At 35.6% G+C, this 25,327-nt stretch overlaps 1 protein-coding gene across 1 annotated transcript in view; it reads left to right on the forward strand.

Annotated features, from left to right (window-relative positions):
* Positions 1-4,569: 4,569 nt before the first annotated feature.
* Positions 4,570-25,327, forward strand: part of ADGRV1 (adhesion G protein-coupled receptor V1) — a 502,011-nt gene continuing 481,253 nt past the window's right edge. The window contains exons 1-6 of the mRNA XM_028091942.2: positions 4,570-4,639; positions 15,290-15,474; positions 17,424-17,573; positions 18,700-18,795; positions 21,415-21,519; positions 23,622-23,735. Of these exons, the coding sequence (XP_027947743.2) occupies positions 4,570-4,639; positions 15,290-15,474; positions 17,424-17,573; positions 18,700-18,795; positions 21,415-21,519; positions 23,622-23,735 (720 nt within the window). The remainder of the gene's footprint in view (positions 4,640-15,289; positions 15,475-17,423; positions 17,574-18,699; positions 18,796-21,414; positions 21,520-23,621; positions 23,736-25,327) is intronic.

Here is a 25,327-nt window from a genome sequence, read left to right on the forward strand (position 1 = left end):
CTCTTCAAAACTGATAAGGTTATCAAGAATAAGAAAAATCTGAGAAACTGTCACAGCCACGAGGAGCCTAAGAAAACATGAAAACTAAATGGAATGTGGTATCCTGGATGAAGTCCTGGAACAGAAAAAGGACATTAGGTAAAAAGTAAGAAAATCTGAATAATATTTTGACTTTAATTAGCCAAACTGTGTTACATGGTTTTCTCATTTCACTGTGAAAATAATCATTTATTTTTAAAAAAATCATGGTATAAAATCATAGTGGTGCCTCAGTAGAACCTGGATGTTAAAAGGTTTGTGTACACCTAAAAGATTTAGGAAAAGAACAAAGCCCAAATTTAGTACAAAGAAGGGAATGATAAAGATCAGAGTGGAAATAAAATAGAGACTAAAAAACAATAGAAAGGGGGCTCCTGGGTGGCTCAGTCAGCTGAACGTCAGCCTTCAGCTCAGGTCATGTTCCTAGAGTCCTGGGATCGAGCCCTGTATTGGGCCCCCTGCTCAGTGGGGAGTCTACTTCTCCATCTGCCCCTCACCCTGCTTGTGCTCTTTCTCTCTCACTCTCTCTCTCAAATAAATAAAATCTTTAAAAAAATAAAAAATAAACAATAGAAAAGATCAATGAGACTAAGAGCTGGTTCTTTGAAAAGATAAACAAAAATGATAAACCTTTAGCCAGACTAATCAAAATATAAGAGAGAGGACTCAAAATCAGAAATGAAGGAGGAGAAGTTACAACTGACACTACAGAAATACAAAAAATTAGGAGATTATTACAATAAAATTATATGCCAACAAATTGGACATCCTAGAAGAAATGAATAAACATATGATCTTCCCAGGGGCACCTGGGTGGTGCAGTAGATTGAACATGAGACTCTTGGTTTTGGCTCAGGTTGTGATCTCAGGGTCATGAGACTGAGCCTCAAGTTGGGCTCCATGCTTGGCAGAGTCTGCTTGAGGTTCTCTGTCCCTCTCCATTTGTCCTTCCCATTCGTGCTTTCTGTCTCTCTAAAATAAAGAAATGAGTTTTTTTAAAAAAAACACCACCACATGATTTTCCCAGACTGAATCAGGAAGAAATAGAATATGTGAATGGACTAATAACTAGTAAAAAAATTGAATTGGTAATCAAAAAACCTCCAAGAAACAAAAGTACAGGACCAGATGGCTTCACAGGTGAATTCTTCCAAGCATTTAAAGAACAGTTAATACCTATCCTTTTCAAACTATTCCAAAAAGTTCTAGAGAAAGGAATGTTTCCAGATTCATTCTATGAGACCAGCATTACCATGATGCTGAGGCCTGAAAAGACACTACAAAAAAAGAACATTACAGACCAGTATTTCTGATGAACATAGATGCAAAACTCCTCAACAAAATATTAGCAAACTGAATTCAACAATACATTGAAAGGATTATTCATGCAAGGATGGTTTAATATCTACAAATTAATCAACGTGATATGTCACATTAACAGAATGAAAAATAAAAATCATGATCTCAATAGATGTAGAAAAAGCATTTGATGAAATTCAACATTTATTCATGATTAAAAACTCTCAACAAAGTGGTTATAGGGAGAACATACCTCAACATACTAAAGGCTGTATATGATAAACCCACAGATAACATTGCATTCAATGGTGGAAAGCTGAAAACTTTTCTGCTAAGATCAGGAACAAGACAAGCCCACTCTCACTACTTTTATTTAACATAGTACTGGAAATTCTAGTGATAACAGTCACATAAGAAAAAGATGTAAAAGTCCTCCAAACTGGTAAGGAAGAAGTAAAACTCATTATTTGCAGTTGACATGATACTATAGTAAAACTCACTATTTGTAGTTGACATGATACTATAGATAGAAAACCCTAAAGATTCCACCAAAAAATCTATTAGAATACATGAATTCAGTAAAATTGCAGGATACAAAGTCAATATACAGAAATTTTGTATTTCTGTATGCTACTAATGAAATACCAGAAAGAGAAATAAAAAAAAAATCTCATTTACAATTGCATCAAAAAGAATAAAATACTTACGAATAAATTTAACCAAAGAGGTGAATGACCTAAACTCTGAAAACTGTAAGACATTGAGGAAATAAATCAAAGATGGCACAAATAAATGGAAAGATGTACCATGCTCATGGATTAGAAGAATAAATAATGTCCATACTATCCAAAGCAATCTACATATTTAGTGTAATCCCTATCAAAATACCAGTAGTATTTTTCACAGAACTAGAACAGAAAATCCTGAAATTTGTATTGAACTACAAAAGACGCTGAATAGCCAAAGCAATCTTGAGAAAGAATAAAGCTGGAGAAACAAAACTTGAAATCTCAGATTTCAAGACCTACTGCAAAGTTGTAGTAATCAAAACAATATGGTACTGGCACAGAAATAGACACATGGATCAACTGAATGGAATAGAGAGCCCAGAAAAAATCCATGTTTGTATGGTCAATCTGTGACAAAGAAGGCAAGAATATTTAATGGGGGAAAAGATAGTATCTTCAATAAATCGTGTTGGCAAAATTGGGTCGCTACATGCAAAAGAATTAAAATAGACCAGTTGCTTACACCATACACAAAAATAAACTCAAAATAGATTAAGACCTTCATGTAAGATGTGAAACCATAAAACTCCTAAAGGAAAAAAAACAAATTTGGGGTGTCTGGGTGGCTCAGTCAGTTAAGCATATGCTTTCAGCTCAGGTCATGATCCTGGGGTCCTGGGATTGAGCCCCGTATCGGTCTCCCTGTTCAGTGGGGTCTGCTTCTCCCTCTGCCCCTCCTACATGGCTTGTGCTCTCTCTCAGATAAATAAAATCTTTTAAAAAATTGAAAAAATAAAAATTATTCAATTAAATGAGTAGACATTTTTCCAGGGAGGACACACAGATGGCCAACAGACATATGAAAAGGTGTTCAATATCACTATTCATCAGGGAAATGCATATCAAAACCACCATGAACTATTACCTCACACCAGTCAGAATGGTTAATATCAAAAAGACAGGAAGTAACAAGTGTTGGTGAGGGTGTGGAGAAAAGGGAACCCTCATGCACTGTTGGTGGAAATGGAGGTATAGCCACCATGGAAAACAGTATAGGATGGTCCTCAAGAAACTAAAAAACATAGAAGTACCATATGATCCAGTAATTTAATTAATGGGTATTTACCCAAGGAAAACAAAAACACTCGAAAAGATATATACGCCCTTATGTTTATTGCAGCATTATTACAATAACCAAGGTAGGGAAGCAACCTAAGAATCCATTAGATGAATGGAAAATGAAGATGTGGTGTATATATATGCAATGGAATATTACTTAGCTATGAAAAAGAATGAGTCTTGCTATTCACAACAACATGGATGGACCTAGAGGGTATTATGCTAAGTTAGACAAATCAGATAAAGATAAATACCATATGATTGTACTTAGCTGGAATAAAACAAATGAACAAACAAATAAAGAGAAACAGACTCATGGATATAGGCCAAACTAGTGGTTGTCAAAGGGGAGAAGGGTGGCAAGATAGGCAGACTAAGTGAAGGGGATAACGAGGTACAGACTTCAGTTATAAAATAAATAAGTCACAGGGAGTGAAAGTATAGCATAAGGAATATAATCAATAATATTGTGATAACTTTGTGGTGACAGATAGTGACTATGCTTATCGTGGTGAGCATTTCATAATGTATGTAGCTGTGGAATCACTATGTTGTATGCCTGAAACTAATATGTCAAGTATACTTCAATGGAAAAAATAAATAAAAGGTTTGTTTTGTTAAAGCCTGAAGATGATCCTTGGCTACAGCACGATTGTGACAGTAGTTTTGACTTCAAAATAACTTCAGGCCCTCTTGGTCTATCTTTTGTACTCTTTTGTTCCTCAGGAGGAACCTCAAGTTATTATACGTAGAATACAGACTTATTTTTCTAACTCTGAGACTGTCCTCCCTTTCTGGAGTGATAGGTGTGACCAGGTAGGTAGGCATTTCCAAAGTTCCCAGATCTCTCTTATACCTGTGCTTTCCACGCCAGTTACAGTGTGTAGAGGTAGCTGATTCTCTGGTTTGAGTTTTGCAAGCATTCCAGGAACATCAGGAGTCTCACCATTTTGTTCTTCAAATACAGTGTCGCAGTTCATTCCCTTCAGACCTTGCAGTGGCATCTTGGTTTTTCATTGTGCTTTGCAAACTTTCCTAGGTTCTGGATGTTTCCATCTTACCTCAGACATCCTCCTTTCATTCTAATGTTGCTACATTATATGGGAGGTGGGTGGAAAGAGAGCCTCACACAGGAGAGTCTAGGATGCCTAGTCTTACTTCCTTTGGTTTCTTGGCCACTGGACATTGAAGGTCCAGAGCCTGGAATCTGGTACTTCCTGGTGTACTGGAATGAATTTCTAAGTGCCTCACAAATACCCTAGTGCTGTAGCTGTTCTTTTTTTCTCCCTTTAACAGTTGAGGGAACCTGGGGCCCAGAGAAGTGGCTTAACTTGTCTATTGATGGCAAAGATGGAAAGATGGCAGAGACTAGAGGTGACCGGGGATGCAGCATCCCCAGGGGTATTGGCAGTGTCCAGCTAGAGGCTTCATAGCTTCTATTGCAGGATCCCCAAGTAGGTACTACTAGGACTACTCTCCTTTGCCCTGTAAAATCAAATTCCTGGGACCCTACAGGGGGGTATGTGTGTGCAGGGGTATGTGTGGACATACACTTGTACATGTTTTTCTACCTTTGAATGGCATGAATATAAGAAGTATTTTACTTTCTTCTTTGATCCCGGTTAGAGGAGACATTGGTGTGGTCCTGGAATTCAAGTTCTCTTTATAATTAACAGCTGCTATTCAGCTGGGGCCAACTGATGTCATGTAGAAATGTGGACTCCGTTTTTTCAAAATAACCTAGAAATCCATTTTTTAAAATGTGACGTCCTCAAATTTTAAATCTTGGAAAAATTCTTTTAGTATTATTTTGTAGACACAGTTTGGCCTAAAAAAACATGTCTCTAGACCTCTCGGGGCGAAACCTCCAGTTTCAACATGAAACATGAAACTCAACTTTGTTCTTTCCCTTACCTGCCATGAGTGCATATAATTCCTTTAGAAATGACAGTGCCTAGATTCTTCATTGAAAACAAATGATATTCTATAAATAGGTACAAAACAGAAAGAAACTCAGAAAAAGTGGCTAAGAGAACTTTTTTTAAAGGTAATACTGAATCTCAGAGGAAGGATTAGAACTAATTATAGCAGTGTTCAGTGAGATGGAGGGGTGCCACCTAGGTGGTTCAAGAAATCTTTGTTTAAACACATGATCCTTATATTTCAAAGGAGCAAAAAGGCAAGTGTGTCTTACTTCTCCTTAACAAGAGATACCTTTAGCACACTCATACTTGGAATCTCTGCACACATCTTGACTGACTTTATTGCATCTAAATTTGCCTCAAAGAATTTAGTGTCGTGAATCCTTCATTTTGTGCTTTGCCAAAGTGGGATAGAGAGAGTGCAGTTGAAATCCATAATCTTCTAGTGTCCCACATACTCTAGAGTTGAAGCTTCTGCACATTGTTCTTCCTGTTTTCTTGGTGAGCATTTGTAATTCAAATATGAGCAGCTTGAATGGCTTTTGTGATCTAGTTGATGACTCAAGCGTTTGGGACTGTATGATTTCATGGGAAATGTTAAGCTTAAGTATTTTGGAAATACGATAGAAATCTGAAGTGCACATACGTCATTTAAAAGATTTTATGTCTCAAGCATTTACTTACCTCATTTGTGTTTAGTAACGTGTTACTTTTCTTCTAAGTTTTGGTTCAAACTGTACAGTTGTTTACTGAAATGGTTTTGTGGAACCAGAGTCGTATGCATGTGCCAGGGTGATTTGTTCTATCATGGTTACTCCTCTGAAAAAAAAAAAGAAGAGAAAAAGAAAGAAAACGAGATTGTGTTAAAGCACACTTTGCAAAAATTGGTAAATATGACTCTTATAAAAATGTAAGATGAGCACATGTCAAAGATATTATTCAACCCATTAGGGAGGAAACCAAGAGAGTGTTAATACTGCTTCAAAGAGCTTTTGAGGAACTAAGTACATATAAGAAAATTAATAAAGGAATGTTGAGATAAGATTCCTAGGTTAGCTATAAAACTGGTTATTGTCCTCCAAGCAATGAAGCTGTGACCTCTGGATTATCTGTTTCACTGGACAAAAATTATTTGCACCTTTACTGCATGAAAATTTCCAAAATTTACATGTAACTTCACTAAGTCTGAAATCTTTTATCAATAGTAAAGAGTCATTGAGTTGAACAAAGTGCATTTCTTTAAATCTTGGATGGGTCTGTGCCCTATCTGATATTGAAATTACATACCACATGCTTTTTGCTTTATATCCAAGTTTTGGATACTTTTTCTTAAAAATTATCAATATCATTGAGCCTCACCTCTGTACTCATGCTAGGTGTTGAGAATGCAAAAGGTATCCAAGATGGGCGAGATCATTGTCCTGATGGTGCTTTTCTTCTAAGGGGAGAGACAGAATAAGTGCAAATTGTGATTAATGAAAGAAACAAAAAGCTGAGAGGAGACTATCAGAGGACAAATGTCTTTACATACAGAGAATAGAAAGGTCACTCTGAGAAGATGACATTTAAGCAAAAACATAAAAGATGAGAAAGGGTCATCGGAAAGGTGGGAAGGAAGAGAGTCCTAGCCTGGGGAGCAACCAGCTATGGCACAGAAGTGAGAAAGGGCTTGACTCATCCAAGGATCTGGAACACCACCAGTGTAGCTGTGAGTGAGGGGGGGAGTGGTACTTGATACAAGACCCAATAGATAGGGTCTGTTTATACTGGGTCTTGTAGTCCATGGTAAGGAGTCTGTACTTTAAATACAGTTAGGAGCTTTCAAAGATTTTTCTTATAAAGGCCTTTTTATTATGGAAAATTTTAAACATTCACAAAAGTAGAAGAAATAGTGAATCTCCATGAACCCATCACCCATTTTGGAACTAGATCCTAGGCATTTTGGCTCCCAATGCATGATTAATACAGAAGTAGGTGAAAGGCAAAAAAAAAAAAAAAAAAAAAAAAAAATCAACTAGTTCAAAATATGAAGGTGATGAAAATAATCTGTTGGAAGCAGTTAATGGGAGATGCCAAAATGTTTTGTTAGAGCCGTGACAGGATTTAAAATTATACTTGAATATTTAAGAAAATTGGAGAATATAGGAACTTTAGATATACAGTTTTAATATTGGGTCTTCCTAAACCACCTAAAACTTTATGGTAAAGGGTTTTTAAAAAGATTTGTATAAACTCACAAGGATAGAAGAAGAGAGGAGAGGATAGAAGAGGAGAAGAGACAATAGCAATGTGGTTTTTGAGCCAGAAGGCAGACAGATGAGTAATAATTGGCTTAGCAGACTGACAGCAGCTTAACTCTATAAGCTAGCAGGCCAAGGAATAGCTAAATTTGCACAGAATTCTCAAAAAAATATAAGAGTGGTAGTGCCAAGTACCTCTGTAACTATGGGGGTGGGTGGGCTGGGTAAACAACTACATGGGATTAAAGCTGTCCCAGGAGTCATTGTATTGCTACAATTAGCATCTGTTCTATACTGTTGCTGACCCCTCCTCCCTGCAGCTCTACTGTTTTTCTCTGGATACCGTTAAACGTAGTTTCTTGATTGGGGATCTGAAGCATATTTGAAGGGTGAAAATCCCTAAAGAAAACAGGAGATTAGATGACCATATGATTATTGATTGCTGAGGTTCTAGTCACTTTCCTGCCCTTGGTCCCTGAAGTCTTCATAGTTATATCTGTATCTTCTAGATAGTAGAATGGAAAATTCTTCTTTGGGGAACCTGACCAACCTGAGGGTAAAGTCTTTTCTAAAGGTACTAAAATTGAGACTTCCTAATAAAAAGTTAACTCATTTCACCCAATGTTGACAAGCTACACTCACGTATGTTCAAAACTTCAAATTTTTCATTTTGGTCTCTGATTCTTAATCATATTCAGATAAACAGATCCATATATTCAGCACATGCAAGCATCCTTTTAGTCTCTTACTTTTAAGCATATACAGATAATCAAGAATTACCAGATGTTTGAAGAAATCTTATGTAGAAGATAGATCCCAGATTAAATAACAAAGCAACTTAGAGGTAACAAAGACTATAAAGAGAAAACTTTAAAAAAATTAGTACTTTCTGAGAGATAAAAGAGGTATTTGATTAATGAAAAAAGAACAGGATACCATAAATTCTTGGAAATTGAAAACACAATAGCATAAATTAAAAAAAATAGTTGGAGAATTGAAATTTAATGATGAGTTAAATTCTCAGGCAAAGATCAAAGATTTGGAAATTAGAATAAAGGATAAGAAAATGAGAGGATCAATTCCAGAATACCAAGATCAAATAATAAAAGTTTTAGGATGAAAAACAGTATGAAAATGGAAGGGGGGGAAATCAGTGTAAAATAAAATTTTCCAGATTTGAAGGTTGAGTGTTAGACTGAAGGGGGCTGACTGAGTGCTCAAATGAACAAAAATAAACCCATTCCAAGAAAAATCCTGTAAAATTTTATAACACTGTGGACAAAGAGAAGAACCTTCCAGAGGGAGAACAAAGCAAATAAACATACAATATTTCATAATCAAAGTGATTTTGGATTTCTTAACAGCAACACTGGAAGTTTGAAAATAATGGAACGGGGCTTTCAAAATAATGAAAATTATTTTCACGTGAAATTCTATACCCAATGAAAATGTTAAGTGGAAGATTAATACACAATAATTCCTAACATGCAAGATTTAAAAGGTTTATTTCTACACACCCTTTCTTAGGAAGTTACTGGAGGATGTTCTCCTTCAAAACAAAGGAATAAACCAAGTAAACCAAGAAAGAAGAAAACATGGAATCAGCAAACAGATCAAAGAGAAAGAATCAAAGGGAATCCCAGGATCATTCTTGTGTTCCACGTGTAGAGGTCAAGAAGTCCCAGTGAATGTAGGCTTGACAATATGTGGTCTAGGAAAGTGCAAGTTGCCAGATTTGTGTCTCTTTCCCTAGAGGGTGATTTGACGGGTGTAGTGAAAGTCCGTGGACACAATCATTTAATCGATGAGATCTACAATGGTGGTGGAGTATAGTTGAGACAATTATATGTGTTCCCATCATGAATGTCAACATCAAACCTTCGTATCTATTTCTCTATCAACTACCATCTTGAGAAGATGTGCTGATTCCTGAAGTCTGTATGCAGCAGAAAACAAAATCTGTCACAGAAATTTTCTCCTATAGATGGACATCTCAATATGTACATAGATTCTCTCTTGTGAGAGGCAGATAAAGTTGATAATTGTAACTGACTCTGGGTAGGAGGGGCATATGGCTGGTGGGGGCTGGTGTGAGGGAGACTTACTTGTTACTATTGTGCCAGTGTATATGTATTTTATTTAAAGATGAATAAAATAAAATACATTCCTTAAACATTTTAAATAAATTAAAAAACAAAGGTAATAAACTTTAGGTATAGTCCAGATAACTATAAGAGACTACCCCCTTTTTTAATCTAAAAATATCTAGCTTTTCCTCTATTTGTATCATCAGCTTACTTTTTATTGAAAGTTGCAAATTTAAATTCTGTTTTGGTATGGAAGAAGGAAAACATCAGTTTTTTGTAGTACTCACCCAAATATAAATAACACAGGTTAAGAATTCTTAGAGGCTGAATAATTTATGATATGAGTGATGAAACTTCTCTTGTTCCGTAGGAGTAACTCTATAGCTTTAGAATGCCCATTAGTAAATGTAATAGAGTTGAAGTAATTCTAAACTAGAAAACCTTTCTCCATTAGGATCATATTTTCAGTATCAGTTACTTGGTGGTCACACTGTGGGAAGATACTTGCTACAGCACTGACAAGGCAACAGCTGAAACAAAAGGTCAATGCATCCCTTCAATTCTGTACTAATAATGTTTGTCATTTCACCGTGTCCAGTCACTCACATGGGTTGTACAGTTGTTTATTCTGAAACTTAAAAAGACAAAGTTAACTTTTATCTTTTATTTATTTATTTTAAAGTGGGTGGGGGATGGAGGAGCAGGGCGGGGGGGAGAGAGAGAGAATCTTAAGCAGGCTCCACCCCCAGCGCAGGGCCCAAGGCGGGGCTCCATCTCACAACCCTGAGATCTTGGCCTGAGCCCAAATCGAGAGTCAGAGGCCTAACCCACCTGGCCACCCAGGTGCCCCGACAAAGTTAACTTTTGAAGGGACCAAAGGTTTTGTATGAAAGCTGATTACTGCAAACTCAGCAAAATCAGTTTTTTATATATGTTTTTCTTTATGTTGTCATCTATTGGGTGCTGATTCTCATTTGTTATTTTATTCTATTCTGTTCCTACAAACTTACTGAAACTTCAAACAGAAGGCTATTCCCATTTACTCAGGATATACTCTACTTCCTATCTTTCCTAAGGTACTGGTAATAAGAGGTGAGATAGGAGGAAGATAAGCAGGATTTAGAATTTTGTGGTTAGTATGACATATTGTGTTGGAGAATATTATTTTATAATGATGTTTAATATGTTGTGTGCTAAGTAATCCAAGTAGAAAATAAAGTTAGAATACCAGTAGGTTTTCCAAAGAGGAAGAAGAGCCAGGGATTCAGGAAAAAAGCAAGAGAAAGGAATTAATGCTATGCTGATTTAAAGAAGCATAATATTGGGGTTCCTTGGGACAATCAGAATGCATCAGCTTTTCCAGAACACTGAGTCAATGTGGTATACTCCTGTCCCACTTTGTTTTATTGTGAAGGCATCTTTGGTTTGTCTGCATGCCCTTAATTTCTTTACTAGTCATTGTCAGTTTTGAGGTGGAAGGAGAAAATATTATAGATGGTGGTAATAACTGCATGGGAACAGGAAGAATAGCTAGTGTGGTATTCTTTCACAGAAGTTTAGAAAGACTAAGACCATTGAATGTTGGAGTGAAAGAGGAGAAATCTTCCACGTGGTATATCCTGACATGGGTTCATAGTGTCACAGATTGGACATTAACAGATAAATATTGATGTTGAAAAGTGACAGAAATTCCAGCCTAAGCTGGCTGTCAAAAAAAAATTTAATTTATTGCCTCAGTAACTGAAAAGGCCAGGGTAAAGCTGGATTCAGGAGGCTGAGCTTGATTATCAAGATTTGGCTCCTCTCCACCTCTTGGCTCTGTCTCTGGCAAAATGTTTTGGCTTCATTTCCAGGCTTTGGAGGAAACTGTCCCCAATCAAAATGATCCCAAATCCAGCAGTAGAGGGAATCTGCATCTTTATGCTTAAGCAGGAATCTCAGAATTGTCCTTTTGGTTTGGGTTGGCCTGATTTGAGTCATTTGCCCGTTGCCGCGAGAATCATGGAGCCAAGAACTGTATGTTATGGATGTTTATATCCTCGGTGACGAGCTCAGGATGCTGCACAATGTGCAGGAGCAGGTGCCCGATATAAACCATGTTTTAATCTGCTTTTCTGAAAGCAACCAATTTGCATTGTAGGGACTATTTTAATATGTTCCTGGTTTTTAATTCTGAAATATTTTTTGCAGAATTAGATGGCTTTTTGTATAGGTTGAATGTGATTACTGGAATCTAAAAACCGATCACTTTGTGCTATATGTTATCAGGACTCTGTCAAAGCTTCATAGTAAAATTCAGGAAATAAGAAGCAAGAAAGTGACATAAATCTCATATTGTTTTAACATGATTAGAAATCTATTCAGAGATAAGAGATCTATTGACAGGAACAGCTTTCATTTCCTTTGAATCATACTGAGCAAGGTGTGGGGAGAACATGATGATAGTTGAAAAGGAGAGGATTTGAATATTGGAACATCATACCACTGCAGAGCAGAGGAATGCCTTAAGAATGCTAAAATTATTCTTTTACAGTTGTGACAGAATATAAATTAAGGACATCTTTAAGCACATGTTGTTTGGAATTCATTTTACAGAGAAGTTTAAAATAGGTGGTCTGATGGGTCATGTAAAACTTTTCTTAGATCTAGTAAGAGAAAAGTTATCTGAAATATATATAATACTTATGTGTTGTGTCAGTTGCTAATGCCTCGTCTTCTGAGTTTAATAAAGGGAGTTCCAAAGACTAGATTTTTAGTATGATAGAGGAAAATGTACCTAGTTACTCTAAAAAAGAAACTTCAGTATTTGTGTAATTATGTCTGTCTTTTAATGGGAACTTCATTTTCAAAGCTTTTTCTTCATCTTTTAGTTTCTATTGAATGCCAACTTTGCCTCAACAACTTTTCTTACAAGTTGAAAAGATGAAAGCAGGGGAGAGTCAATTATCAATGATGTCACAGAATTTGAGGCATTTCCAATCATGCTTGTTTTGTTCATTTCACATAATCTCAAAATTCACTGATGTGCACCAATTTAAAATGAATTTGCTGACTTAACCACAAGATCTTGGAGCTCTAATTGCCTGGGAAATAGCAAGAATGTACCACTTGAGCTCATTGGTCCTGACATTAAAAGATGCTATTAAATATTTAAAGTAGTTAGGAGAACTGAAGTGTCTGTTAAATAAATGTAATGTTTATTAGAATAATAATGTGTACACTTTTAGGGGACTTGTAATTATACAGCTTTATGGAAGTTTTGGTTATTTGTGCATGAGTTTAAAATATTTGAATGTTTGGAAACAGGTAGCATAAGCAATCTACCAAATTTTTCAAGATGGAGACATGGGATTTGTAGGAATAGAATGTAAGAGGCAATATAGTATGGTTATGGGGTAAAGTCTGCAAGTGGACTGCTGGGTTCAAATCCTGCCTGGTCACTTACTTAGTTTAGTAGCACCGCATGTGTTAACTAACTTCTCTGTGCCTCAGTTTCCTCAGCTATAAATGGGATTAATGCTACTAGTACCTTCTTCACAGGGATGTTGTGAAGGTTCATTGTGTTATTATTATATAAAGTTTCTGCAACAACAGTACATAAACATTAGCTGTTCTGATCATTTTCTATAGGTCTTTGCAGTTTTTCCTCAGGATATATGGAATCTTAGAATATAATATAGTAAGATATAGAAAAACATATATAAGGAAGTCTGCAGTAAGTTCAAGCATATTGCACTGAAAAATTCAATAATTAACTCAAAGCTGCAAATGTGGTCTACTGTACGTCCACTCCAGAACACACTCACACTCTTCCTCACACTCTAGGACAGTGTATGTCAAGTGTATCTCAAGGATCAGTTACATTAGAATCAATAGGGCTGCCTGTTGAATGTAGATTCCTGGGCCTCAACCTAAATTCCCTGGATCAGAAATTTTAGTGTGTGAGTTAACATTTTTAACAAACATTTGAGTTGATTCTGATGCAGAACAAATTTTGAGAACTTAGTTCCTCAGCCATTCACAATTCGCCTTTGTCATGCTATAATTCACTTTCACTCTTTCTCACTTAGAACTTCAGGTGTCTTCTTATTTCTCTCAGCTCAAAGTTCTGTCACATCTCACATTCAAGGAATTTTTTCTTCCAAAATCACAATAGACCAAACTTGATCTTTTTCTTACACATCCAAAGCCAAGCTCACTGCCGCCTCACCCCTCCATTCTGTATTCTTTTTCTCATTCCTAGTTCGTTTCTTTCCCACTATTTGTCATAAGTGAGGTGTGAAATCATTCTGGCTTTAGAATTCCACAGAAGATCTTCAGTTGTCTTTGGTGGCCCCAGAGCTGCTCCTATTCTCCTGCCTCACCCAGGCTTTGCCTTTTTCCTTCTCTTTCTCTCATTTTTTAAATTAACTTTCTTTTGGTTAAGGTTTCTGCCTTAGAAGTCAGGGAAGAGAGAGCTGTTTTATTTCTTCTCCCAAGTCCCTTATCCCCATGACAGGTGAACATTCTTAGAGAGAAGGCACAGGTGTACAAATTGCCTTAGTCCTCCGGAATCTCTGTCCCTGTTGGCCCGTGTCTCCTTCCTGGACTCCGTCTGACCTCTGCATCCTCGTCTGTGGATTTTGCAGCCATAAATATGTGAGACATCAGTAAGCCATCTCACATTGCTTTGTTTGAATATGCTTGACTGAGAAAATTGCATTTAAATTAAAATATATCAAGAACTTGGGTGTTTGGTGGTTTCTAAATACAAAGCCATGTATAGCCATGTGGAAATACCACATACATGAAAGTTTTATTACTTCTTGACCAAGGTAAAGATTAATAGGAAGCATTTTGGCTCATAGAGTGCATAATGCAACTCTCCTTTAAAACACATGAACTTGTTTTGTTCATGTGACTGATCACGTAATCCATTGGAATCTTAATGATCCGTGAGATCAATTGTTCACATTTTTAGAGGTACATCTACATTACAAAACAACAGTGTTTTCAAGAGGCCACTGCACTGTTGTGCTTTTGAAAACACTTGAATCACACAGTGCTGAAAGCAGGAACACTACTGATGACTCATAAACACACACATTCTACTAAGAAAAAAACAATAGAATTTATGGAAAAGAAGGAAATACACACTTTGTCAAATTTTGTCTATGTTGCTTGTTTTTAAAGCAACATAGACATTTTCTAAGAAATGATATTAGGATTTTGCTAGTAAAATGGAAGCAGTTTAAGCCCTGAAAATTTATGTTGAAAGCATTAGCATTTCCTTGCAGTAACTAAAAATTCTTTTTAAAACATTCTCAAGTGAGATAAATTTCAGGAAAAGGTAGACACAACCAAGAAATCAATTTATAATAAAGTTTTCGCTTCAACTGCTTTTACATACCACTTTTAAGCATTCTCTCATATTTGTGTGATCATCAAATAAAAAGATGAAGAAGCCCCATTAAGATTATTGATCCATTTGATAATTTTTTAGCTTTAGCTTGCATTTTACAGTTTAATTTGTGGGAGAATATGGGCTTTAATCCCATTTCCAAGGAACTGTTTTGTGTTTTTCTTAGAATAAATTTTAAGGTCAAAAATTTTAAAAATCCTAATTTAATAAATAAGTTTAAGGCTACTAATAACTATGATCTTGATATATAAGTTAAAGAACAAAAAGTAGTTATGAATTGTAAAAGAGAACCACAGAAGAGATTGTGAGTTTTAACTTGCTTCTTTGATCACATACTTAAGTTGGGTGCTTAATATTTGATGTATTTTTGTCTTAGTTGCTTATTGTCTAGCTCTCCACGCTCTGAATACATTTGATATATTTTGTGAACAAAGCTTTTTTTTTTTTCTTATAGGGATGCCCTCTGCATCTTTACTAGTAAATCTCCTCTCAGCTTTATTCATCACTTTTGTGTTTGGAGGAACAGAAATAAGGTTTGCCGGACAAACAAAATTTGTAGTTAATGAAACAAGTACAACAGTTATTCGTCTTGTCATCGAAAGAATAGGAGAGCCGGCAAATGTCACTGCAATTGTATCGGTAAGAAATGATGTGGTTCTATTACTGAAATAGATGATATGAAATGTCTTAGTTTTAGTGACAAAACTTTTTTTAACTGTTTGAGATTCTGAGTAGTTTCATTATATAGAATTACATTATTCCATTCATATTTCTTATAGTTTATATAGTGCTCCAAGGTAGCATATGCACTCAACAATAATAGTATTGTAACAGTATAGACTGATTATTTTAAAATGTTCATATATTTATTTTAAAACAAATAAAAACCAAAGACATGAATAAGTATTTCTAAGTAAAAGAAAATTTTACTTTGAGTAATTTGGATCCACATTATCTCTGCTCAGATTATTTATTTCATGTGGTTTAGGGAAAATACATAAAATATTTGAAAGCAGAAAAATGGCAAATTAAAAATGAATTTTGTCAGAGAGCTTGGGAGAAATGAAGTACATTAACTTAAGTAGAAGTTAGGCAGGATTTGTTTAACTATCAAGCTATCTTGCACACAGTTTAGTTATTGGATGGATTATGTGTGCATATATTTGTGTCTATGTTTAACCAGAAAGTAATGTCATATGACCACTAAGGATATTGCTATATTTGAGGCCCAAAGTACTTGAAATTTTTTTTCAAGAAAAAGTTTTGAAGCAGGAGGTTAAATTACCACATTGTGAAACATTGTAAAAAGACATAAAGAAGAAAGACTACCTACGAAAGAAATCCAGTTTTATAATTTTGTGCATTGCTTTGAGTTTTTAATTTATGACGTGTGAATATATTTACTGAATTCACGTGAACTTGAGTATACATTATACTTGGTAATCTTTGATGCATAATTTCGATTGTATCATAGAGAGGTTTTGGGATTGCCCTGTCATTTTCACAGCTTCTCATGATGGTGGCATCATCATTTCTCAATCATTTTTCACTTGTTTGTCATTGAGGTTGCTTCTAATTTTTGCTGCTATAAATGCTGCTTTGATGAAAATGTTTACATATGTATCAATTTTTACATATTCTGGGTTGTTAAGTGATTTTGGGGGGGCTGGATACTGTGTTTTTCTCTTTGTTTCAGTGGCTCTTGATAGCTAATGCTTTCTAAAAGACTGTGCCACTTTTTATGTTAAGAAGTACAAGTTTTTTAATACCCTTAACAACTTAATTGGGTGTCTCAAGTATTTAAACTTTATTTTTATAAAAGAAAACTAGAAATTGACTATAATTTTCCTATACATGTTCTTCATTTTTTATTTGTACTAAATCATAGTTTTTCCAGTAGCTAAGTTGTTCATTGTGAGATCTTTGGCAAAAGAAATCTCATTATCTTTGCATAAGAAGTTGCCGTTTATAATTTCATAATTACTGCTCCCTTTAAAATCTTATTAGCAATGCTGATGTTACAGAATGAAGTCTTAAACAATTAAGGAAAAGTTTACGATGACTAATAATTTGGAATGCTAAAGGAATTGGGTCTTTATTGGAGTTGTGGGGGAGAATATAAATAAAACTTCAGTTGAAATTTTTGGAAAAAGCATTTCTTTGAAACCCATAGGGTAAATAACTGATTTTCCTGATACATTTTGGCAGGCTATTTCCACCTCTTCTTTGGGAGAGTTTTAGCTACAGTTAGTTTTCTTATCAGGTTTGCTGTAATCCACTTCAGATCACTTAAGAGGCAGAGAAAAAAAAAATTCACATCCTTACTTTCCTATATAATTATTACTTTTCTGTGTAATGATTCCTTTACCTTCCAGAGCATAAACAAATGTTTTTGTTTAGAATAATTTTTAATAATGTTTTTGAAGGTGATTTTTGTCGGTTGTTAAATACTTTGTTTTTGTACATCCTGTCTATAAACAGCAGTGTGAGTTGATGATTCCTGTTTTTTCTGTTGATTGCTCCAATTAGCGTCAGTTTTGCTTGTCCTAACAGTGTTGTAAGAACCATCTATATTTTGCATTTGATAGCTCTATGGAGATGACACCGGTGACTTTTTTGACACATATGCTGCAGCGTTTATACCTGTTGGAGAAACAAATCGGACAGTGTACATAGCCGTATGTGATGATGACCTACCAGAGCCTGATGAAACTTTTATTTTTCACTTAACATTACAGGTAAGTCCTTCTTGACCCTGCCGCCCACCTAAACCCAGAGAAACCTTACAGTGCTTAAAAATCTGTTTCTCTAGAGATAAGCCCATCTAGAGACTGGAGGTGGTTTTCCTAGAACTCAGAACTGACAGCCTTTTTGGCAATTCCACGGTCTGGTTATTATTCCTCAGACAATCTTGTTTAGAAGATTCTACAGTTGGTTTTTGGATCCATTCAGCTTATTTAGGAATTGCCATGACAGATGCTCAAGAAAACCTGTCTTCCATTTGGCCCCTTTCTCTTTTATCCCTCCCCTGCTACCAGATGCACAAAGAATGACCGAGACTTCTGAGTTCAAAGGAGAGGGATACAAAAAGCAGGCGTGGAAGTGGGAGGTCCCTGTGCCTTAGAATCATTTTGGACTGCCTCTGGGAAAAATGCTTGAATAGCCCAAGGTTTAATTATCCTTTATGGCTTGATCTGTTAGGTTGAGGTAATAACTGCTAACACTGTTCTAGTTAATTTTTCTGAAGGGCATTAAGAATTTTTTTTAGAATGATTAGGTCAGTATGAGTAAAATTTTTGTGAAAATGATACTTGAAATCGTCTTGTTTTGCTTTTGTATATTACTTTTTTGCATATTCCTTTATGCTGCTGTTGAATATCAATAGAAATGTTGTAGAACACTCTTCCCTTATTGATTAGAAAAGATGTTTTAATATTTTATCTTTAATTTGGCTCTGTGATTTATAGAATAAATAATTCTTAAGCTTTGGCACCTTCTGTAGTGTAAGAAATCATATTTGAATAGAATTTCATACTGCTTACTTAATTCTCTGTTACATTAGTAATGACATTAGAGTAATTATAATATAGCATTACTAGCCAGTGATACTTATCATTATATTAATTTATATTTTAATAGCCAGTGATTAATGGTTTTTTAAACTTTTTAAAAGTTTTTATTTGGCACTTCTTTACCATGTTGACTTAGTTTGAATATATTTTCTTAATCAGCATTAAAAGTATACTTGTATTTTTATTCATATTCTGAACAATTACATAAAGACAAACTATTAAAATGATTCTGTTTCTCTTATTTTTAATTTTATTAACTTATTAATTTTATTAACTTATGGCTTTTATTTAGAAACCTTCAGCAAATGTGAAGCTTGGATGGCCAAGGACTGTGACTGTGACAATATTATCAAATGACAATGCATTTGGAATTATTTCATTTAATATGGTATGGTTGCAATTTGATTAATCTTGTGGTTGCTGGGTAATAGTTATTAAATTTTTTTGTTATTTTTCATGATGTTACCTGGCATCATCCTGCCACTTGATATTTAAATAAAATTCACTCAAACTTCATCCATGTCCCACATTTTGTAGACTGTTCATTTGTTCTACCTAAGATTTCTTCAGCTTCAGGAGGCCTATGTGATCGTGGCCATCTCTTGTCCTAATCTCCTGCTGATATTCCACCTGACTCATTTGTTACCTCCTTTGCTGGTCTCTAACTTGGATGTTGTCTAAGTCTGTTCCATCTGCTGTAACAGAATTCTGTAGACTGGTGTCTTAAAAACAACAGAAACGTATTTCTCACAGTTCTGGAGGCTGAGAAGTCCAAGGTCAAGGTGCCCCAGACTTGGTGTCTGGTAAAGGCCCGCTTCCCGGACGTCTTCTTGTGCTTTCATAGGTCAGGAGGGGCAAAGGAGCTGTCTGAGGTCTCTCTGATAAAGGCACTAATCCCATTCATGAGAGCTTTGCCCTCATTACCTGGTCACCTCCGGAAAGGCCCCACCTCCCAGGATTTGAACATGACTTTGGGAATAGAACAAACATTCAGTCTGTAGCAGATGTTGTAGTCTAGTTCCTTTTGCTCGATTTCCTCAGTTGCCACTTAAAATACTGTTTGTCAGCCTGCTTGGGAAGTTGGGAGATGAGAAAAACTTATTGGAAGAGTACTGGAAAAACCTATAGTAAACTCAAAATTGAATGGAATGAAGACATTACAGTTCTTAAAAATTCTGTAGTCAATCCCTACCCTGAGATTCTCCCACTTATTCATATTTCTTAAAGGTTAAAACTCCTTGTCATCCCCCTCAGTTTTGCTCAGCAGTTCATTTTTTCCCCCTGATCACCGAATTCCTGTGTCCCTGGCAAGTCCTATGTTCAGAGAGTTTTATCTTCAGAAACAAATACACAAGACAGGTTCCCCCTTGAGAGAAATTGTTTCCAGCTCTTAAAACAAAATTTATCTTGGATACAATTGGATTTTGCCACTAAGTTTTAAACTATAATGACCTTCCTGATACTGAGTCTTTTTGAATCATGTTACTAATTATCATTACTAAAAGATGATGTGATACTCCCCAGCTTTTTATTTATTTTCCAGTTTAGATTGCTGCTACAATTGGTGTATTGTATGTCATTTTCTTACCTTAAATTATCTCTGAAACAAGACAGGCTATAGATAAATACGATCTTTTAATTGCAGTATCTTTATTAAAAAGATGTGGATAATGTCAATATAGTAGACATTTTGTGACCTCCATTATATTGTCATTTACAAAATTTATTAATGAATCAGTCAATTCTATTTAAATGATAGGGAATTACTAGTTAATTATAAAGCAGGCTCTCTTAATTGCTTAATTTTTCTCCTTACTGTCTTTCTTCTATATTCACTTCCATCTTATCACCCCTAACTTCATACTGACTTGTTTAAAGTTTCCTTCCTTCCTTCCTTCCTTCCTTTCCTCCCTCCCTCCCTCCCTCCACCCTCCTTCCTTTCCTTTCCTTTCCTTTCCTTTCCTTTCCTTTCCTCTCCTCTCCTCTCCTCTCCTCTCCTCTCCTCTCCTCTCCTCTCCTCTCCTCTCCTTTCCTTTTCCTCTCCCCTCCCCTCCCCTCCCCCCTCCCTCCCCTCCCCTCTCTCCTTTCCCTTTTTCTGACATAGTACCTCTTAGCCTCTGGGAATGAATCCTATAGTCTCTAGCATTGGTCCCAGGTTCTTGACTGTTGTGGTTGAAGTGTGGCCAGGCAGCCCCTGACTGGGCACCTGCCCATGTGGTTAAAATGAAACAAAGTTAACTGTTGAGCTCACAGTAGTTGCTAAATAGGCTGACTTCGGTTCCTGGCCTGGAAGATGGTTATGTTGATGATGAAGATAGCACCGATGATTTTTGATGTCTTTGGGAAAGGTATTCTGATCCCCATTTATGGATAGGGACACTGAGGCTTGGGGTCACCAGGAGAGATGGGCACTTCCGCGCTAGCTAGCATGCACCTGGCTGTTTCCCTCTTCCTCCTCTTCTAGGCCTGGTTTCAGGCAGCCAAGCCAGCATGTTTCAGCATTTGAAGCCCTGGCTTCTTTCCCCCAGTGATCATGTCCTGAAAAATCGTTGGCAGTTCTCTGCTTTTCATTGGCAGGCTGACCAATGAGAAGGGCATAGTGGTTGGGAGAAAGGCCCGTTGGAGCTCCCAGTGGCTGGTCCCAATGAGTTTCTCTGGTGTGGAGATACAGCTTGATTTTGTGACATCCCAGGTCCCTGTGAGCATTTGAGTTTCTCATCTTTCAACTAGATAACCTTTAAAATCCTTCAGCAGAATAGCTAGTTGATGGTAGAATCAGGACAAGAACTTGCATCTTTTGCCTAAGTTTTATGTTCCCTTTACACTATTATTTTTAACCTTTCAAGCCTTTTTATTAGCTACTGCTAATTAATGCTAGGACGTACCACATTCTTAGGGTATGATGTGGATTAATTTGTCTATGTAAATTTAGTATTTCAAGGTAACAGTTTGTACCACCTCTACCTCTGGCTGATGAGTGCCTGATTGTCTTTGCTGTTCCCAATAGCCTTTTTCAGTCGCAGTGAGTGAGCCCAGGGGCAGAAATGAATCTGTGCCTCTTACTCTCATCAGAGAAAAAGGAACTTATGGAATGGTTACTGTGACTTTTGAGGTAAGTTTACTCTGAAATCACTTTAAATGGTAACAATTCAGAGTTCACATCAGGTGGCTGTAACTTAAAAAAATCAAAGTCCTTTGTATAAGAAGCATGACCCTTAATAAAAATGAAATAAAAGTCAATACTTTTATTTTTATTTCATTTATTTCTGATAAATTTCATAGTTAATAAAAAATGTTTTTCTTGCTGCTTGCATATACTATGCTATCATGAAACACAATGTATCATTTTATATACAGGGGTGGTAATAATAAACCACAAAATAAAATAATAATAATGTTAATTCTATAAAATCCATCAAACCTTTATGATAAACCTTTTCAAGGATATAAATTTTTAAAATGTCCATGGGTTACTTAGGCTTATTTAAAATTATTTGATATCTAGTCTTCTCTCATTTACATTCCCCATTAAAAAAAAACAGTCTTAATGGATGCTGTTAAGAGCAGTCACACTCCACCATGGAGGTCCATATGTGTTACAGCATTTGACATGAATAAGACAGGCTGTGGGTGAGGCGCATTTCTTAGGGTGCTAGCTGTCACCATTCCATTTGATTGCTTAACAACCACATGCACACCAATGTGCCACCATATTGCTATTTTATGAGATACATATTCAAATCTTCAACTAATTTTTGTGTTTTATAATATCTAGAACATGTTCATATGGTGTTTTCAAATATTGGAGCATTAATTTCTATCTTACCAGTTTCTATCTTAATTATTAATAGCAATATCAATCAAATGGATAGTTGGATTTATATAACATAATTCTGAAGCATAGAAGAGTTCTTCTTGTGCTCATGGAGCCCTACATCATATGATGATTATGTTAACTGCATAAAAAAATAAAATGGTGTAAGAGAATAATGCATGAAAAACATAGTAACAGTACTTAAATATGCTGTAGTCTTGCAAGTTCTACACAGGAAGCCTTAAAGAATGTTTCATGTACTTAAGAATATGTGCTTAGATAGTACATTTTTGAAAATGTATCTAATAACAAATGTGGGGAAAACTGGGGAAAAATTGGCTGGGGAAAGATAAGGCAAAATTGCAAATTTTGAATGTTACTTTCTGGATGTCTGAAGTTACTTTCTTGAGTCTTAAGCCTTTGTTTTGTTGAAATAATCACAACTAACATTTGCTGAGCACTTAATTATGCCATTTACTATTCTAAGTGCTTTACACCGATTCTCACTGCATATAAAAACCAGCATCTCTTCCCAGAATTTTGTCTCCCTCGTGCCCTTCTTATTTTCTTCTCCATAATACTTGTCATCATCTGAAAAATACACATTTGTCATTTTCCCCTTTCATTAAATGTAAGGTCATTATGGGTAGGGAGTTTGCCTGTTCACCACTATATCCTTAACATGGAAAAGAGATCAGGCACAGAGTACTTAATAAGTACTTTTTAAAAGGAGTGATCTTATTACGTCTTCACACCTAGCCTGTCAACTGGATATTATTATGCCTATTTTAAAGATGAGGAAAGTGTTCCTTGGGATTGTTTATTTATTTTTTAAAAAAGATTTTATTTTATTTGTGAGAGAGAGAGAACACGAGCAGGGGGAGCGGCAGGCAGAGGGAGAGGGAGAAGCAGACTCCCCGCTGAGCAAGGAGCCTGCCGCGGGACTCAATCCAAGGACCCTGGGATCATGACCTGAGCCAAAGACGCTTAACCGACTGAGCCACCCAGGCGTCCCTTGGGGTTGTTTAATGTCTTGCCCAACGTTACAGTCAGTGGTGGTACCGCCATTTGATTCCGTTACTTGAGAGAATTTACCAATTTAGAATACCTTCCTCTCAAGAAAATATGTTTTTTTCTCAGATTTAATATAATGGCTGAGGAAAAAAGAGAAAGCGCTTAGAAACCATGTAGTTTAATGTGATTATAGTCAAGATCTATAGCTATATTATAGGCCTTGACTATTAATTAGAAGGGCAGACTTATGTACAGTTTTCTTTAATTCTTCTCTCAAAACATTTTTAAGTGAATTTCAGATTTTTGTCAGTCAAAATCACAGTAATGCTTTCTTACTCTTGTGAAATATTTTGTGTTTATTGATGGCACTGTGTGTTTCTTTGCAGGTAGAGGGTGGCCCAAATCCACCTGAGGAAGATTTGAGCCCAGTTCAAGGAAATATTACCTTTCCCCCTGGCAGAGCAGCAGTAGTTTACAACTTGACAGTACTTGATGATGAGGTAAGATAATGGTAAATGCTTCAATGGGACAGGGACACTGCCTGTAGTACAGACATGTTGGAGAACATTATGTCAAGCATGAAACTGTGAACAATATTTGAAATTATTCAAGAACATAGTCCTATGTAAGGTTAGTTTACTGTACTAACTAGTTATTGTATATTTTAGCTATAAAGAGTCATTTTGGAATATATCTGATTAATATTTACCTAATTTATTTCACATAAAAGGAGATACTGACTTTATTTTTATTTTTTTCAAAAAAATTTTTTTATTATTATTATGTTATGTTAGTCACCATACATTACATCATTAGTTTTTGATGTAATGTTCCATGATTCATTGTTTGCATATAACACCCAGTGCTCCATGCAGAACCTGCGCTCCTTAATACCCTTCACCAGGCTAACCCATCCCCCTACCTCCCTCCCCTCTAGAACCCTCAATTTGTTTCTCAGAGTCCATAGTCTCTCATGGTTCGTCTCCCCATCTGATTTCCCCCCTTCATTCTTCCCTTCCTGCTATTACATAAAATTATATATCTAAAAGCTGATGAACCTGAATATAACTGGCAGCCACACGTAGTATAAAAACTTAAGCATTTTGTAAACCCTGCTGATTGATTTTTTTAGTGATTTCCATTTTGAGCAGGTATATAGTACTACCTACTCAGCATAAGTATTTTACTATGAAAGCAAAGAAAATTCTATTGTAATTGATATTCTTTTGTTTGGATATTTTAAATGTTCACATTCAAGGGAAGGCTTTAGTTATTTTTACACTTCACATTGAAGTTACCAAGGATTGAGATGACACAGCTAACTTAACTAAGAAGGGAATGGATTTGAACAATAATGTGCAAGGGTATCTCTTGTGAATGAGATAATGAGAGAAATTAGAGAAAACATAACTTTTAATAAAATAATCTTAATATTGTCAGAAAAAAAGAGAATAAAATAGCTGGGAATTTTTAACCATCCCTCGACCTTACTACAAAAAAATCATGAAATCAAATCACAACAAATCCCAAGAGAAGAGAAACAAACAATTTAGAAGACATTATTAGAAATTGTTTCTCTTGAAAAAAATGAAATATTAGGTAACATTGATAACTAGTTCATCTGGTTCTTTAAGCTAGTAAAAGCCTTTTGTTTTTAGATCCTTGAGAAGGTTATAATTTGGGGCAACGATTAATTATACATTTTAACTAGAAACTTAGAAGATCATCCTCTGAGGATCTAATGTACAGCATGGTGCCTGCAGTTAATGATACAGTGTTGTATACTTGAAAGTTGCTGAGAGTAGATTATAAGTGTTGAGTCACTCACACAAAAAGAATCAACTGTGTGAGGTGATGAGTGTGTTAATTCTCTGGATCTCTGCAGTTATTCCAAAATGTATATGTACATCAAACCATCATGTGTACATTTAAAATATATTACAATTATATTTGTCAATTATTCCTCAGTAAAATTGGGCAATAAAAAGATCAATCAAATCACAGCATTTTTTTTTAGATAAATAGCCTTACCTTTTATATTGCTGTTGATAGAGGTAAAAAGATTTGTTTTTTCCCTTTCATTCATAAAACA

The sequence above is a fragment of the Eumetopias jubatus genome, unplaced genomic scaffold (assembly GCF_037043125.1).
Source record: "Eumetopias jubatus isolate StellerSeaLion01/CBP00866 unplaced genomic scaffold, mEumJub1_p1.0 scaffold_5, whole genome shotgun sequence".
NCBI classification, from domain to species: domain Eukaryota; kingdom Metazoa; phylum Chordata; class Mammalia; order Carnivora; family Otariidae; genus Eumetopias; species Eumetopias jubatus.